General features: G+C 38.9%; 1 protein-coding gene across 13 annotated transcripts in view; it reads left to right on the forward strand.

The window, feature by feature from the left end:
* The window catches only part of RRAGB (Ras related GTP binding B), a 56,929-nt gene that overhangs the window by 28,115 nt on the left and 10,573 nt on the right, over nt 1–18,241 (forward strand). Inside the window, exons 1-6 of one of the 13 annotated variants that reach the window (XM_036016683.1) lie at nt 1,541–1,564; nt 2,995–3,028; nt 5,792–5,891; nt 9,872–9,994; nt 10,181–10,264; nt 12,122–12,188. In XM_036016683.1, the coding sequence (XP_035872576.1) occupies nt 3,017–3,028; nt 5,792–5,891; nt 9,872–9,994; nt 10,181–10,264; nt 12,122–12,188 (386 nt within the window). In that variant the 5' untranslated portion in view covers nt 1,541–1,564; nt 2,995–3,016. Of the gene's footprint in view, nt 1–1,535; nt 2,156–2,994; nt 3,029–5,791; nt 5,892–9,871; nt 9,995–10,180; nt 10,265–12,121; nt 12,189–18,241 lie in introns of those variants that run through there. The other 12 variants (XM_036016687.1, XM_028522252.2, XM_036016686.1 and 9 more) reach the window with 12 other exon arrangements.

The following is an 18,241-nucleotide window of genomic DNA, read 5'->3' on the forward strand; positions in this document are numbered from 1 at the left end:
TTCAACACTCAGGAAAAATCAGGAGCTGGTTTAGAGGCAGCTGGTGGGGAGGAAGATGAGTAATGAGTGATAGGGGTAAGGAATCCCATGATCAGAACAGAATACGTTTTTCTTGTGGTATGGCAGTTGTGGTAACAAGGGATCACATAGGATGGCAAATGGGGAAGTCTGGGAGCAGAAAGCACCATGTCCCTGTTCAGTTTCCCTTCTCTTCCCTCCCTTTCTTTCTCCTCTCCTTCTTTCCCGCTTTTTTTGTTTAAAATATATTTTTTAAAGATTTTATTTATTTATTTTTAAAGAGGGAAGGGAGGGAGATAGAGAGAGAGAGAGAGAAACATCAATGTGTGGTTGCTGGGGGTTATGCCTGCAACCCAGGCATGTACCCTGGCTGGGAATCGAACCTGGGACACTTTGGTTCCCAGCCCGAGCTCAATCCACTGAGCTACACCAGCCAGGGCTGTTTAAAATATTTTTAAAAAATTTTTAGACAAAGGGGCAGGGAGGGAGAAAGAGAGAAGAAAACATCCATGTGTTGTTGCCTCTCATGTGCCCCCTACTAGGGACTTGGCAAGCAACCCAGGCATGTACCCTGATCTGGGAATTGAACCTGCAGCCCTTTGGTTCACAGGCCAGTGCTCAGTCCACTGAGCCACACCAGCCAGGGCGCTTTATTTTCTTTCTTAGCAAGTAATATATACACGTGGTGTAAATATATATATGTATAATTTCACCATATATTTATATGCATGTATTTTATATATATATATACATTTATGTATACTAAAAATACAGAAGGGTTTAAGATGAAAAGCAACAGTCTCCTAACTTCCTATCCTCAGCCCCTCCCCAGAAGCAATCCCTTTGAACTCTTATAGCCATTTTTTCTGGTGGTCTCCATATCTAAATATAGTAAGTGTGTATTTATCAGTAGACCTTTATCAATTTTAGACTTTACTGACTTCTTACTGTAGTATATTAAATTTTATTTCCCTTCCAGTTTTAAACAAGTGGGGAGATGAGTGTATATGTAAAAACCCCTATGTACCACTGGTCCCAACAATAACTTTTATTGCACAATTGGTAGACAAAGCTTGTAATCGCTTTAGGTGATATTAACTCATTTAATAACAAGGTTGGCTACAGGGACTAATAATAAAAAAAGAAGATAGAAACTTAAAAACCAGAAAGATAAAGACAATCCTGGACGTTCCCCACCAAACACGTTTAATAGTAAAATAGCAGTTAAAAAAAAAGAGCTAATTGTGAGGCACTGGAATTACAACCGTCTCCCTTAACTGTCCGCGGTAGGTGGGTAGGTGGGTGGGCCCGGTGGGCCCAGCAGGCTCACCAGGAAAACGCCAGCCAGTTAGCTGGACCCCTAGAAGCCCTGGCGTAAAGCGAGCCAGGGCCACGTGATGTCGACGGGTGGCACTCTTTCTCGGTGCAGTTTCCATGGTATCCTTCCCAGCTCCCGCCCCTTTGGTAGCGGCAGTCACAAGACATGCTCCTGGTTTACGGCAGGTGACCACGTGATCCCGGCCCGCAGTTGGGTGGCTGCGGCGAGGTATCCAGATTCCTGAAGGGCGGGCGGTGAGGTCGTAAACAACGCTGCCGGCGGTCTTTCCCGGTAGGGCGGGCTCGGGAACAACGAGCTGGCTGAGGCTTCATCGCTTAGTGCGTACATGAGTCTGCTCTTTCTGCCAGGTCTGCTTTGGTCGTCCCCACATCTTTGCGGGTGAAGTCACCTTTGGGTTTTGAGACCTTGGGGTGTGAGGCCCCAACTCGAGACCTCCCCCTTCCCTCTCTCCCTCCATCTCTTCCTTTGCATCACCGGATCACTTAGCCTTTGAGCCGGCCAGCGTGGCCTTGCCTTGCGGCCAAGTTTAAGGTGGTAAAGGTAACGGTGGGGCAAGCAGCCCCCAGTGGACAAAGGCAAAGGCGCGAATAGAACAGGCCGAAGGGCCGCGTGCGATAAAAATAAGGCGGCTAAGGAGGTGAACAAGGAGAAAAAAAGGCAAAGAGTACTGCGGTTTTAGAAGGGACTGGAAACGACTTGTTGCACGATGGAAGAATCTGACTCTGAGAAAAAGATGGAGAAAGAGAATGTGGGGCCAAGAATGGATCCTCCCATAGGGGAACCGGAAGGATCGCTTGGGTGGGTGAAGGGTATTATGCCAAATCTGGGGGGAGGTGTTTCTAACTGAAGAGAGTATTGTGAGTTAGAACACACCACCCACGATAACTAACTTCTATTTACCAGTTACGGTAATTGGTACCATACTTTTCGTGACAGGGTCAACTACAGATAATTGGTTGGTAACTGGGCCAAAAGAACTCTTGAGATAGGGACAGGCCTAATATGAGCCCTGGGAGGTGTGTTCTAAGTAAGTTCTGCATTATTTTGAATTACCAGTAGAGGAGGTTTGGCATCATCATGTTGAGGATAAGACTAAAAAGAGGGTTGGTATTTCCTGGGCTTGAGAATGCTTTCTGTGCCAATTTGTACCTGAAATTGAGTCCTGTATTTTACATGCTTTGTGCCTGTAATGAGTGAGAGAAACATGACTTGAGACAGCTGGAGGGCCAAAGATGCTCCCAGATTTTTAAAATAGGAGGCTGGCTTAAAAAAGAGGGCATTTATATATGACAATGTTGTTTGATTTATTAAAGCACTTGTATATGTTGCTTTGATATAATTATTTTAAGATTATGAAAAACTGAATCTTGAAATTTAATGGCTCATTTATATACCTAAACAAATCTTAACTAGGTGCTATCCCCTGAGCATGTAATTAGGGGGTAGGGAGCATAAACCCAGTCTTATAATTTAGGAAAATGAGGGCCCCTACTCAAAATAAGGTCCCACACACAACTGTACTCAGCTATCGTGCCAAACATGTTCTTGTACATCTCTACACTTATTTGTATATATTTAATTCCAATTTCTAAGGCAATTGGATCATGGAAACTCTGTCTCTTCATTTATATCGGCAGGTGGGTGCTGCCAAATACAGCCATGAAGAAAAAGGTAAGATGGGTTAGGTACATCAAAAACATGAAGGTAAGGGTAAGAAGTTACTATTCAGGAATTATTTGTGGTGTACGTATACTATCTTTCCTGGACTGTTACAGGAACCTTCTAAATGTTCTCCCCTACTCTTGTCCCTTTCTTTGCTACTTGATTTAGTTTTTCTAATACATAAATCTAATTGGGTCATTCACGTACTTAATAATTTTTTGTAACTTCCCAAAGCCCATAGAATAAAATCCAAATGAGTTTGTGGCATTGAATGCCCTTTACAAATTGATTTCTGACTAAATCATCTGCTGCACCTATGTATCTTATCAGCCATATAGAATTTTTCTTCAGATTTGCAAATTAAGTTGAATTTTGTACAAGCCATTCACACATAGTACACAGGCCTCTGCCTGCATATCGATGTTGAAGCCAGCTCAAATGTTACCACTATAAGGTCTTATATGAGTTCTCCAGATGAATTTGAACCTTCCTTCCCTTGTACTCTATGGTACCCTCCTTAGGGTTTAGGCAAAATCGATAAGAGCCTAGCTCTAGAGCGAATTTCTGAAATTTTGGGGTTTTTATGTTCAATTATAAAATGGTGAAAATATTACCTATTTCATAGGGTTGTTAGGAAGTTTAAATGAGCAAATACATATAAAGCATTTAGATCAGTACCTAACACAGTTAACCTTGGTAAGTCCTTCATAAGCAATTGAGGTTAGATTTCTTAAGTTAAAAAAGAGAAGACATGTATCAGATTTACCCTACACTTTACTTGATAATTCAATTATATAAAAAACTCCAGTTTGCTAAGAGAATGTTCTTGATGAGCCTGTTTAAAGTTGCTATCAACAAGGATGTCTAAAAATACCAGAAATTTATGCTTGAATAAGGGTAACACCAAAACTTTTTTGTAACAACTTTAGACCGTCTCATCAGCAATATTTCCTTAGTGTAATAAAGTTATATAACTAACTAAATTAAATTGAGCTTGAATGCAGTACACTTTCGTTAATGCTCCCTATATTTGTAATTAGAAATTTTTATAAATTATCTTAGTATTGAAGTTAGAACATGTATGTATCCCCCTTTCATTTGAAAAGCAATGTAATTGGAACTTTTTGTTTCAAAAAATTTGAAGAGACTCTTAAAATTCACCTTATCCAATTCCCTCCTAGTGCAAGAATCTGTAGCATCTTCCACAGGTGTTTTTCTGTCTTTGTTATATGCTGACATTGACAGGAAGGCTATTCACCTTCATAAGGCCAGCCTTTCCATTGGACAATTCTCATTGTTAATAACTTCCTTGTTTGACACCTTTGTTCTGATAGCTTGTTCATTCATTTGATGAACACATTTTGAGTATCTGTTATGTGTTAGACACTGGAGATACAAAGGGGATCCTCCCTGTCATTCAGGACCTCAGACCAAAAAAAATGGATAACTGCAATGTGTTATGGTATTTGCAGTGCTGTAAGAGCATCCCCCTGGCCGGGTAGCTCGGTTGGTTAGAGAGCATCGTCCCTATATGCCAAGGTAGCAGATTCCATCCCCAGTCAGGGCATATACAAGAATCAACCAATGAATGCATAAATAAGTGGAACAACAAATATATGTCTGTCTGCCTTTCTGTCTGTCTCTCTTCTCTCCCCTCTCCCTTATCTCTTTCTAAAGTCAATTAATAAATAAAAATTTAAAAAATTGTGTCATAGAAGGAGAGAGAGGAGATGTACCTAACCTGGTTTAGGGCATTGGGGTCAGAAGCTGTTAGAGGAGATGATCACTGAACCAGGTTTTGAAAGGTGAGTGAACTTGGTTAAAGAAAGAAAAGAATAGAAAAGAATGGAAAGTTACTGGTAGAGAGTATAACATGAAACAAAGACATTGAGCAGGGGTCCCTGAAGATGTGGGAGCAGCCAAAGGAACAACACGCAGTTCAGTTCAGTATAGCTGGACTGTAAAAGTTCTAGGCCAGGAGGGTCAGAAGATAAGGGCAGAGGAGTAAATAAGCCAGATCACGGAGGTTCTATATAGTTTAAGGGCTTGATCCTATTGTTGGCCATGTGACACTTTTAAAAAGAAAGAGAGTAATGAACAAAATCATGGAGGTAAGTAGAAAGAATGAGATTGGTGGCAGAGATGGAAGTGTTGGCATTGAGCAGAAGGAAGAACTTCGTTACACTAAAATCTCCTGTCCTATAGTTTAGTGTACAGGTAGCAAACACAAGGTCCAGCCCTACCTCCACCTTGTTTTATCCGACCTGGCACCTTATTTCTACCCGGCAGCAGTGCCGAGCTCTTGCTTAGCTGTTACGGAGTCATTACATGTATACAGTCCTAAAATTACATTCGGCCCTCTGAAGACAACTGTGAGGCTGATGTGGCCCCCAGTAAAAATGAGTTTGACACCCCTGGTTTAGTGCATAAAACATTAGATTATGAGCGATCAGGGTTCAATTTCCTCTGAAGTTGGTATGTCTCTAATATAGTTTTGCACATATGATAGCATATGTTAATAGCATAATAAATTCACTACAATTCTATTGCCAAGAGGATATGTGACTCATGACAGCTAAGTACCTGGCCCCTGGAATTCTAGGTACCTCTGTCTGTACTGTTGGTTGAGGAATTAAGTATCAGTAGCTGGACCAGGTTGTTGGTACTGTCACTTCAGTAAAACATCAAGTACAGGAGAGAGATAGATCCCTTTAGACTTGATTTGCTCTAGATTGCTAACTTCTTTCATTGTTTTCCCCACTTTGTCCTTAGGTGCTGTTGATGGGTAAAAGTGGGTCTGGTAAGACCAGCATGAGATCTATTATTTTTGCAAATTATATTGCCAGAGACACACGTCGACTTGGTGCAACAAGTAAGATGTTTTATCGTATTGTAAAGCCAGGTGACCTTAACTATTAATGATTTGCATAACACTCTTGGTTGCAGTTACTTGGGGATGCAGCGGTTGAGAGGTATCTTTTGCAGCATGTTTTCCCCTTTTTTTCATTTCTTCTCAGAGGTGCGTGGCCTAATTCTGGTTACTGCTGCTTGCTTCATTGGGGTGGCTCTTTCTTTCCTAGGTTGCTTACCAAGCGGGATGCCTTTGCCAAACTTATTTTTTATTCTGCTCTTTCTGAAACAAGCATAGGGACTCTTTTGTTTGTTTTTGGGGGGAGGTGTGCGTTTGTAACTGTCATTATATGAAGGGAAATTAATAGATAGGTATTAACAAGCATAACAATAAAATCACCGAAGATTTTTTTAAAGCAATAGTTAGTGCTAGTCTTCATTAAAAGGTAAATTGCTGGGGATGGGGGGTTGTGAGAGGGAGGTTAACCTAATCTGTACTCTGCTGCTTCTCTTCCTGGATATACATCAATGTTCTCACTGGAGTTCCATTTTTGACTTGAGAAATGATTCATTGCCCTTTATGGTTTGAATATTAAATCTGGCTTCTTAGTATAGGCTAGCTGGGCCACCAGTGGATCCACGCTCCTGAGAGACCCCTTTTGTTTCTAGGCTGTAATGCCGTTTGATTTTGCAGCATCCAAGCATTTCTGGATTCTGCCTTGATCCTTGGCCTCTAGGTGATGAAACCATTGCCCCATCTGGCTTTTAGAGATTCCAGATCTGAGTTTCGAGCATCTTGAATGCTTTTAGAGACAAGTCACCTACTACTTCATAAGGATCTCACTCTGGTTTCAAGAACACCAAATCTTTTTAAAACACCTTATGTTCCACATGCTGAGATTCAAAGGAGGAGGAAACCTTATTTCTTAAAGTGCTGAGAGTGTAGTATACACTCTGGATTGGAGCAGCTCTAATGGTTAGAAAGCTATTTCTTAGTTACAATCCTGAGTCTGTTTCCCTTTACTTCTGCTAGCTGTCCCCTTTCCATTCTCTTGAACCTCTACAAATATTTGAGCACAATTAATGTCTCAGTCTATCCTAGCCATCTTTTCTCTTCCAACTCTTACCTTCTTTAAGCTAAACATCTCCAGTTCCTTCATCTGTTCCTCATTTGACATTATTTGGAAGAAGTTTTAAGGACTTAGTTGAACATGTCTACATTATTCTTGAAGTGCTGAGACCTGAATATTGATGTGGCCTAATCAGGGCTGAGTAGGACTATTACATCTCTTGTTCTGGGCAGCATAGTCTAGCTCTCTTTTTGTGGAGTGACTTTCATTAGACTGGGTCATACTAAAAACACCCAATTTCTTTTCACATATTATTATTAAAACACATATTCTCCTGATTATTGTGCAGTTACTATTTTGAACCTAAGAATAAATGTTTACCTCTAGTAAATCATTCAGTTTTGTTTGTTTTAGCCCATGATATGTTTCTGAACCCAGTGTTTGTTAACTGAAGTCCAGAACAAGTCACTGTCTCACTGGGCCTCAGTTACCTCATCCGTAGGAAAGAGGTTGGATCCTATTTTTACTTTAGCTGCTTATTCTCTTATCTAATATGTTAGCCATTCCTCCTAGCCTTTGCACAGTTTGTACATTGGATAAGCATCTCCTCTGGTTTTCATCTAAGTAGTTCATCAAAAATTTTGGTCAGGATAGGGTCCTTTGGCCTGTCATACCTCAAGAGACTTCCTTCTTGGAAGTACTTGTTCTGTTTTAGTACTTATCCCTGTCTTGATTTGCTAAAATTTATTTTTTTTCTGTTCTTCCAAGTTAAATATCTAGACCAAATAATCATATGGTTTTAGTAGATTAGAGGAAGCTAATGTTTATTGCATGCTATTTTATTTACTTTAGTCCTTATATTATTATAATTTCATTTTAAAAGATGAAGAAAGTATGACCTAGAAGTTAATCTCACTCAACTTGTAAGCATTTGGGCTAGTGTGTCAGTCTATGCTTCTGCTCTATTCATTATTCTACAACCACAATTCCATGAAGACTACTTTCTCTTTGTGTTTTAAATTCTGCACATTTTATTGAAGTGCCTTTTTTTCTAGTTCAATTAATATTTTTGTATTCATCTAGTTAGCAGAATTTATGGAACACCCTAAGTCTAGTGAATAGTCTTGCAACCCAGTGTGTTGCAAATTACATGACTCTACGTACATTAAAGCAAGCCATTTATCCAACAAGTGCTTTTCTGGAACTTCCTGTGTGCTGGGCACTGTGAATGGGACAGAGCTCTTCCCCTAAGGCTATATCTCAAGTGGGACCTTTATTGATAATAGTTTGTTAGTAATTACTGCATTTCCTTAAAGGTAGTAAAACTATACTTTAAATATTATGTTGGCCTTAATGCGTTCATGTTTCATTAGCTAGTTCATCATTGCTGAAGAAAGGTCTGGTTCTACTGTTTAACTTATAGATGAATTAAAAATACACATAGTGCATCGATTTTTACTTGCTATTCCGTTTCATGCATTTTTTTTTATTTTCTTTAAAAGTAGTATAAGAGTATTTCAAAAATACTACATCACCTTTAATGTTTACTGTTTTTCTAGATTATTATTGATGAAAAAATCCAGTTGTATTTTGTTAAACTTTTAGAGCCTACTTTGTTTTGAAATTTGAAGTAAGGATGCAGAGTGGTGGTATAATGAATTTATTAGTTAAAGTGTGTTGGAAGAGTAAACTTGTTAATAAAAATATGACTATGAATTATTTTAGTCTAAAACACTGTTGACGGCTCTTGAGATTTCTTACCTTCTCAAAATTCTCTGTTCTCTTGGCTTTTATTTAATGCTATCATTACCCTGGTTTTCTTCCTTTATCTTTAAACATCCCTCCCCCTGTTAAAGAATATTTTCTTCTTTCTGCCCCATAAGTGTATGTGATTTCCCAAAGCTCTGTTCTTAATTCTTTTTCGTTGCTCTAATAACAGCAGGACAAGAAGACTAAGAGAGCCAAGGGCCGTCTGTGTAGGAGACATGAGACCAAGAGGGAAACAGAAAGTGGGGGTTAGATCATGAAATGCCTTATAAGTCATGTCAGGTCGTTTGAACTGAGAGTAAAGGGCAGCAGCCCCTAGAGTATTTCAAACAGAAAAGCAACACAGTCACATTTTATTATTTTATATTTTCAACTTTAATGACAAGAGTAATGCTTGTGAAAAATTCAGACATCAAAGAAGTTTAGAAAGTCTATTCCTTTCCCTATTCTCAGGCCTACTTCCTAGGGACAACCACCATTAGTAGTTTGAAGCTACCCTCTGGCCTTTTTTCTCTAGGCATATACAATCGTATATATACAGAGAAATTTTTTTCTTTTAAAAGAAAACTGGAATAAAAATCTGCACCTGGGAGAGATCATTATATTTGTAATATGGAGGATAGATTGGGGGTAGGCTAAGGCAGAAACAGGTTAACAAGTTAGAAAACTATTTTAGTAGATGAGGTAAGAAATCATGGAGTATTAACTTGAGTTAGGGTGGTGGTCACAGATATGGTGAGAAGCCAGTGGATTTGGGATATATTCAAGAGGTAGAATCAACAGGACTTGCTGTTAGGTTTGGGGGGAATGGTGGGGTAAAAGAGTAGATTCAAGAATGAAGCTAAGGTTTTGGCCTAGACAGCTGATTAAATTCATTAAGATGGAGAATACTGAAAAAGGAATAGATTTTGTGGGAAGAATGGGAAGATAACAAGTTATATTTGGGTACACGGAGGTTGGGATACTTGTGGTTTAATCAAGTGAAGATGTCCAATATATGATTTGGAAAGGGAGAAGAGAAATCTGTATTAGAGATACATATTTATGAGTTATCAGTTATCAAATGGTAAATAAAATAATACAAATAGACTAGCTTGCCTGGGAGAACACATAGAGAAAGAGTAGGTCGCCAAAGATGGAATCCTGAAGAACTCTAACATTTAAGGGACAGAAAGAAGAATAGGAGCCTGTGAAGGAGGATCTGCCAGAGAGGTTGTAGGTGTGACATCAGAAGCCGAGAGAAGAGAATTTTTTGAGAAGTGTAGTCAACAGTGTCGTACTGTAGAAGGTAAGATAAGGACTAAAAAGTCCACTGGATTTGGCAATGGGGCCATTGGTCACTTTATCTGTGATAATGGGAATAGAAACCAGATGTCTATCCCATGTGCTCCATATCTAAACAGTCACTGAATCCTGTCACTTTTGTTATTGTTTTTCCCTTTCTCAGTAGCACTTCTTTCCATTTTTTTTTTAGTACTAGACCGTTTACATAGTCTTCAAATTAATAGCAGTTTGAGCACCTACTCTCTCGTAGACTCTGTTGGAAATACAAAGACATGTAAGATATGATTCCTTTTCCAAGGAGGGGGAAGTAAAGGGGAGAAGGGAAGTAGTTTGAGCACCTACTATGTGCCAGGCACTTGTGTATGATAACCCTTTTAATCTTCACAATAATCCTGTAAGGTCAGTAGTATGCCTTCTAGCTTTCTTAATAGAAGAAGAAACTAATACTTAGAAGTTAAGTGACTTGCCCAAGGTCACACAGAGAAGTAGAGCTGGCATTTGAACTAAGAACTGTTTGACTCCAATGCCCATTTTAAAAATAATGCTTTGCTGCTTATGACCCAGTTTATGAACATGTAAAATTGCACAAAAGTTAGATAGCAATCACTTTAAGAAACAACTTCAAAATAGTCCTAGAAGAAACACCACTGTGTTATTGATTGACTATCACATAAATTTTACAGGTGATAGTTGCTAGACTTAATTTCTAGGATAAGAATTTTTATTATTCCTTCTTGTGACTTTTAGTGCCTGGCAGAGAGTAGATGCTTAATAATTGTTTGAATGAATTTAGAGGGAGTGATGACGGTAAGTGGGGGTGGCCAGGTAGGGCTTTTAGAGAAGGTGGATTTTAGTTGGGTCTTAAAAGATGAATCTAAGAAAGGTGGGGAGGACTTTCTAGTCAGATGGACAGAGTAAGCAAAGTATAGGGTGAGTGGGAGGGAAGTGTAAGGCAGAGGTCGCAAACGGGCACTGAGGCCTGTAGATGTGTTTTGTTTGGCCTGTGGAGTGTTTCAGAAAAATTGGAATTCGATATAAATATCTAAAAGCCCACATAAAAGTCTGAATTTCCCACTACTATTGAAAAACTCAAAGATCTGTTAATCCTGAACTCATGTTCCTGCATGGCAAATAAGCTAGAGCTGAGTAACTGCCACCTGCTCCGTCGTCCCCTTGGTGAATGTTTACTCTCCATAAATGATTAGCTTTGCTGTCCTACACTTACTGGCCTGGCCCATATCAGCAAGTTTGCGACCCCTGATGGAAGGTCTGTTGGGGGTTGGGGAGGTAGCGGGGTTTGGGAGAACTATGAATAAACCAAATTGGACTGGAGCAAAAGACATTATTAATGTGCATTATTGGGGAATATAAAAGTAGATTGGAAGCCAAATTCTGAAGGACCTTGAATGTGCCCCTGTAGATGTAGAGGATCCATTGAGAGTTTTTTGATCGGGGAGTGACATGTTCAAAGTGGTGTTAAGAAGATGAACCTATCAGTAGCCTATAGGATGAAATAAAGTGGGTACGGGCTTCCTGGTGGAAGATAATTATGGAGCTGTTGTCGGTGTGTAAGCTTGAGAAGAGAAAGACCTTCTTTAATGTTAGTGGCAGATTGTAAAACAAGGAGTAGAATTGAGAGAGATCACACAGGAAGAGCAATGAATTGAATGTGAAATTGGTTGGGTCAGTAGCAAAATAAGGAATATAATAGGGGGAGTAAATATGGTTGTATCATGTTTTTTTGTATTTTTTGTTTTAAAATATTTGTGTGTGTGTGTGGAGGGCATTGTTAGGGGCAGGTAGGTCAGGGAAGAGCTATTAAATGGTATACATTTCTGTCTTATGTGTTGAAGTTTTAACATTAGTAAGTATAATTGGAGGTTGTTTCTGCTCTAAGCACTAAACTACTAAAAAGTAAAATGACTTACACAAAAGCCAGTTCTATAGCTGAGGGTAGTTTGGGTGCCTACCTTGCCACTAAACCATGCTACTAAGCTGAAAATCACCTTCTTGTGGCTTTGAGCATTTCACTCCACTTTGGTCCTTCTCAATTCCCGGGGTTAGTGCTTTGCTTATTTGGAACTTCACTGCACATGCTACAATTACTAGATTTGTTATATTTATCTTCCAGTTGATGTAGAACATTCCCATGTTCGATTTCTGGGAAACCTGGTGTTGAACCTGTGGGACTGTGGTGGGTAAGTACCATCTGGTCACTTGTTTGTGAGGCCACTGGCAGTGATCATGACATCCAGTATACTCAGCATGGAGTATACACTAGAGTAACTATAAATCATAATAATACATTGGATAAGATTATTTTTTAGAATTGGCATTATTAAATACAGATCTCTGATTATGTCTCAGCCCTGTTTGCTGTGTTATCTTGGATTGATTATTTAAACTCTGAGCCACAGTTTCTTCATCTGGACGGTAGAGGTAATGATGATGTTGACTTACAGGGTTGTTCTGATGATTCAGTAAGGTAATGTATATATAAAAAAGCATAGCCAAGTGCTTCTCAAAATAGATATTGTTAGCTCACTGTTTCCCAGCTTGCAGCATAGAACCACCCATGGACTAGTTGTTCAATGAGTATTTGTTAAGAAAAAATAGCTAAATATTCCAAAAGATAATGACTCCATTATTGGGAGATGCATCACTTAACATAGTAGCAGATTGCTCCATACAAATCCTTCCTCATTATTACAGCTTCCAATTTTGTAATCTGTGTCAAAATTAGTCCAACTCCCTTACTATTAGGCAATAAGATGTTAATGTCATTTTTACACATAAGGCAGTTGAGGTACAGCGAGATTATGTATCTCCTAAGGTCACACAGCCATTTAAAAATAGCAAGGTACCGCCTGAGGAAAAATACCTTGCTGTTATTAAATGGCTGTGTGACCTTAGGAGATACATGATCTCAGGACTAGAAGCTAGGGTCATGATTTTTTCAACAAAAAATTCTGGGTTTTGCTATGCATCTGGTCACTGAGAACTTCTTGGGAAGTGGCACAGAGCCTAAGGGAGAAAGGGCAACATTCTGCTAAAAAGTTACCTTGGAGTCAGTTTTATATAATTTAGAGTATTTGACTAGTTATGATTTCTGATGATCTGAACAGTCAGTGTTTTATTTAAGCCTTAATTAAGGACTGTAGCTGAAGCTCCTATAGAGGTATAACTGCAGTTTTCTTTTTTAAATTTTGTTTTATTTTTTCAAATTCTTTAGTCATTTTCTTATTGTATTTATTTCCATTACCATTTATCCCCCTTATATCACCCTTGCTCCCTGCAGTCACCACACTATTGTGCATGTCCATGAGTCCTTTTTCCTTGATCCCTCCTCTCCCTAACCTACCCTGTGAGAGCTGTCTGCCTGCTCTCTCTTTATGAGTCTGTCTCTATTTTGCTTGTTAGTTCAGATTGTTCATTAGATTCTACATATGAATGAAATCATATGGTATTTGTCTTTCTCTCACTGGCTTATTTCACTTAGCATAATGTTCTCCAGGTCCATCCATACTTTGCAAAAGGTAAAACTTCTTTTTTATGACTGATTAGTATTCCATTGTGTAAATGTCCCATAGTTGTTTTATCCACTCATCTACTGATAGATGCTCGGGTTGTTTCCATATCTTGGCAATTGTAAATAATGCTGTGATGAACATAGTAGCACTTAAGTTCTTTTGATTAGTGTTTTGGGTTCTCTGGATAAATTCCCAGAAGTGGGATCACTGGGTCAAAAGGCAGACCCATTTTTAATTTTTTGAGGTAACTCCATACTGTTTTTCACTGTGACTGTGCCAGGTATATCCACCAACAGTGCAAAAGGGTCCCCCTTTCCCAACGCCCTCACTAGCAGTAGTTGTTTGTTGATTTATTAATGATAGCCATTCTTACAGGAGTGAGGTGATGTGTCATTGTGGTTTTAATTTGCATTTCTCTCATGATTAGTGATGAGTAGTGATGAGTATCTTTTCATATGTCTCTTGGCCATTTGTATGTCCTCTTTGGAGAAGTGTCTATTCAGCCCATTTTTAATTGGGTTGTATGTGTTTTTGGTGTTGGTTAACTGCTTATCAGATGTATCAGTTTATATGTTCTCCCATTCAGTGGGTTATCTTTATATTTTGTTGATGATTTCCTTTGCCACGCAAAAACTTCTGAGTTTGATGTAGTCCCATGTGTTTATTTTTTCTTTTGTTTACCTTGCCTGAGAAGATACATCAGAAAAAATACTGCTACAAGCAATGGCTGATATTTTACTGCCTATGTCATCTTCTAGGAATTTTATCATTTCAAATCTAATGTTTAAGTCTCTAATCCACTTTGAATTTATTCTTTTTTAAAAGTACATTTTACCAATTATGCTATTACAGCTGTCCCATTTTTTCTCCCCTTTATTCCCCTCTACCCTGCACCCCCCCTCCCACTAGCATTCCACCACCTTAGTTCATGTTCATTGGTTGTACATATAACTTCTTTGGCTTCTCCATTTCCTATATGTTCTCAACCTCCCCTGTCTATTTTGTACCTGCTATTTATGCTGCTTATTCCCTGTACCTTCTCCCCCATTCTTCCCCGTCCCCACTGATAACTCTCCATGTGATATCTATTTTTGTGATTTTGTTCCCATTCTAGTTGTTTGCCTAGTATTTTTGTTTTTTTTTTTCTGTTCAGTTGTTGATATTTGTGAGTTTGTTGTCATTTTACTGTTCATATTTGTGATCTTTTTCTTAGATAAGTCCTTTTAACATTTCTTATAATAAGGGCTTGGTGATGATGAACTCCTTTAACTTCACCTTATCCGGGAAGCACTTTATCTGTACTTCCATTCTAAATGATAGCTTTGCTGGATAGAGTCATCTTGGATGTAGGTCCTTGCCTTTCATGACCTGGAATACTTCTTTCCAGTCCCTTCTTGCCTGTAAGGTTTCTTCTGCAAAATCAGCTGATAGTCTTATAGGAACTCGTTTGTAGGTAACTGTCTCCTTTTTCCTTGCTGCTTTTAAGATTCTCTCCTCTTTAATCTCGGGTGACATAAGTATGATGTGCCTTGGTGTGTGCCTCCTTGAGTCCAACTTCTTTGGGGCTCTGAGCTTCTTGGACCTCCTGTAAGTCTATTTCCTTTGCCAGATTGGAGAAATTCTCCTTCACTATTTTTTCAGATAAGTTTTCAATTTCTTGCTCTTCCTCTTCTCCTTCTGGCACCCCTGTGATTTGGATGTTGGAACATTTAAAGTTGTCCTGGAGGTTCCTAAGCCTCTCCTTATATTTTTGAATTCTTGTTTCTTCATTCTGTTTTGGCTGAATGTTTATTTCTTCCTTCTACTCCAAACCTTTGATTTGAGTCTAGGTTTCTTTCCCTTCACTGTTGGTTCTCTGTATATTTACCTTTATTTCACTTTTCATAGCCTTCACTTTTTCCTCTATTTTGTGACCAGATTCAACCAATTCTGTGAGCATCCTGATTACCAGTATTTTGAAGTTTATCTGATAGGTCAACTATCTCTTCATCACTTAGTTGTATTTTTTCTGGAGCTTTGATTTGTTCTTTCATTTGGGCCATATTTTTTTTGTCTCAGTACGCCTGTTACATAGTAAGGGGTAGAAACTTAGGTATTTGCCAGGGCAGGGCAACACAGGTTGCTGTGTTTTGATGCTGTATGTGGGGGAGAGGAGAGTCCAAGAGGGAACAATGCTGCTTGCTCAACTCTCACCTTTCAGTCACTTCCTCCGCTACCTACCAGCAAATTGGGCCTTTGTGGTGCTGATTCCTGGGTAGGTGGGTTTGTGTACATTCTAGGACCCTGTGGGTCTCTCCAACAAACTCTCCTATGAGGCTGGGAGTTTCTTTCACTGCCTCAGCCCCCACAGGTTTTTTCATTCAGAGGTTTTGAGGCTTTATTTCCCTGCACTGGATCCCTGGGTTGCATGGTCGGTCTTGCTCCCCAGTTGTTCCTCCCCATTTATCTGCATGCAAATGTGGGACCACCTGGTCTGCTAGCTGCCACCTTGCCACTAGTCTTGAATAAACTGTCTTTAACCTGTTATATGTGCTTGCTTCCTCTGTCAAATATTAGTTGACTAGAAAGGTGTGGGTTTCTGGACTCTCCTGTTCCATTGAGCTATGTGTCTGTTTTTATGCCAGTACCATACTGTTTTGGTTAGTATAATCTTAAGTATAGTTTGATATTAGGTAGTGGGTCCTCCAACTTGTTTTTTCTCAGGATTACTGTTGATATTCAGGGCCTTTTGTGGTTCCATATAAATTTTTGAAATATTTGGCCTAGTTCCAGTGAAATATGTCATTGGAATCTTGATAGGAAGTACAAGGAATCTATAGATTGCCTTGGGTAGTATGGACATTTTAATGATGTTTATTCTTCCTGTCAGTGAACACAGTATGTGCTTCCAGTTATTTGTGTCTTCTTTAATTTCTTTCTTCAGTGTCATAATTTTCCAAGTACAGGTTTTTACATACTTGGTTAGATTTATTCCTAGGTGTATTATTCTTTTTGAAGCAATTGTGATTAAGGTTGTTTCCTTAACTCCCCTTTCTTAAATTTTAATTATTGGCATATAAAAATGCAACTGATTTCTGGATAATAATTTCATATCCTGCTACTCTGCTGAATTCATTTATTAGTTTTAGTAGTTTCTTGGTGGATCTTTGGGGCTCTATATGTATCATGTCATCTACAAATAAAGATAGTTTTATTTCTTCCTTTCCAATTTGTATGCCTTGTATTTCTTCTTGTCTTATTACTATGGCTAGGACTTCCAGTGCTATGTTGAATAAGAGAAGTGAAAGTGGACACTTGTGTTGTTCCTGATCTTAAGTGGAATGCTTAATGAAGCTGTCAGTGGGTTTGTCATATATGGCCTTTATTATGTTTAGGTGTGTTCCCACTCCTCCCACTTTGTTGAGAATTTTTATTATAGATGGGTGTTGTATTTTATCAAATGTTTTTTTCTGCATCTATTGACATGATCATGTGGTTTTTATTCTTCATTTTGATTATGTGGTTTAGCACATTTATTGATTTGCAAATGGTATACCAACCCTGCATTCTCAGAATAAATCCCCCTTGGTAATGATGCTGTATTTGATTTGTTAATATGTTGTTGAAGATTTTAGCCTCTATGTTCATCAGGGATATTCACCCATAATTATCTTTTTTTATAATGTATTTATCTGGTTTTGGAATTAGAATAATGCTGGTCTTGGAAAATAAGCATCGCTAATCACCATTCCCTCATCTTGAATTTTTTGAGATAGTTTGAGAAGGAGAGGTGTTGGTTCTTCTCATAATGTTTGATAAAATTCATGTGAAGTCATCTGGTCCAGGAATTTTGTTTGTTGTTGTTTTTTTAAGATTTTATCTATTTATTTTTAGAGAGAGGGGAAGGGAGAGAGAAAAGAGGGAGAGAAACATTAGTGTGTGGTTGCTTCTCACGCACCCCCTACTGGGGACCAGGCCCACAACTCAGGCGTGTGCCCTGATGGGGAATCGAACCATGACCCTTTGTTTCGCAGCCTCACGCTCAATTCACTGAGCCACACCAGCCAGGGCTAAAAAGTTGTTTTGTTTTGTTTTGTTTTTTTAACTTTTGCTACTCTGCTTCAGTGTTTTTTTTTCTTTTACTGTGTCTTCCAAATCACTGACTTGATCCTCTGCTTCATCTAACATACTGTTCATTCCTATCAGTATATTACTTACTTCAGATATTGTGTTCTTTATTTCTGATTAGTCTTTTTTTATGGTTTCTAAGTCTTTTTTCATGCTGTTGAGTATCCTTATAATCATTACTCTAAACTCTGTATCTGATAAACTGCTTGCCTCATTTTCATTTAGTTCTTCTTCTGGTGAATTCTCTTGTTCTTTCATTTGGGGCCTATTTCTTTGTCTTTCCATTCTGGCTGCCTCTGTGTTTGTTTCTATGTATTTTGTAGATCTGAAAAGACTCTGGTGTAGCTTATGTCAGATACTGCCTGTGACTGGCTCTGTCACCCTGTTTGGAACTGTTAGTGATTCACAGCTTGTTGCTCCCTCTCATGGGCCTGGATGTATGCCTAAAGAATCAAGGCTGGCTTTTACTGACACTGGGTCTGGGATAGGGTCAGCTCAAGTCTCAGAGCTCCCCAAAGGTCTGCCTCTGCCTGCAGGGTTTCTGTCAGGCTTGATGTCTGAAATAGCCTCCAGCTGTACTCAGCAGTAGAGCTTAACATCCACAGGGTGAGGCA

Source organism: Phyllostomus discolor, chromosome X (genome assembly GCF_004126475.2).
Source record: "Phyllostomus discolor isolate MPI-MPIP mPhyDis1 chromosome X, mPhyDis1.pri.v3, whole genome shotgun sequence".
Classification (NCBI taxonomy): Eukaryota; Metazoa; Chordata; class Mammalia; order Chiroptera; family Phyllostomidae; genus Phyllostomus; species Phyllostomus discolor.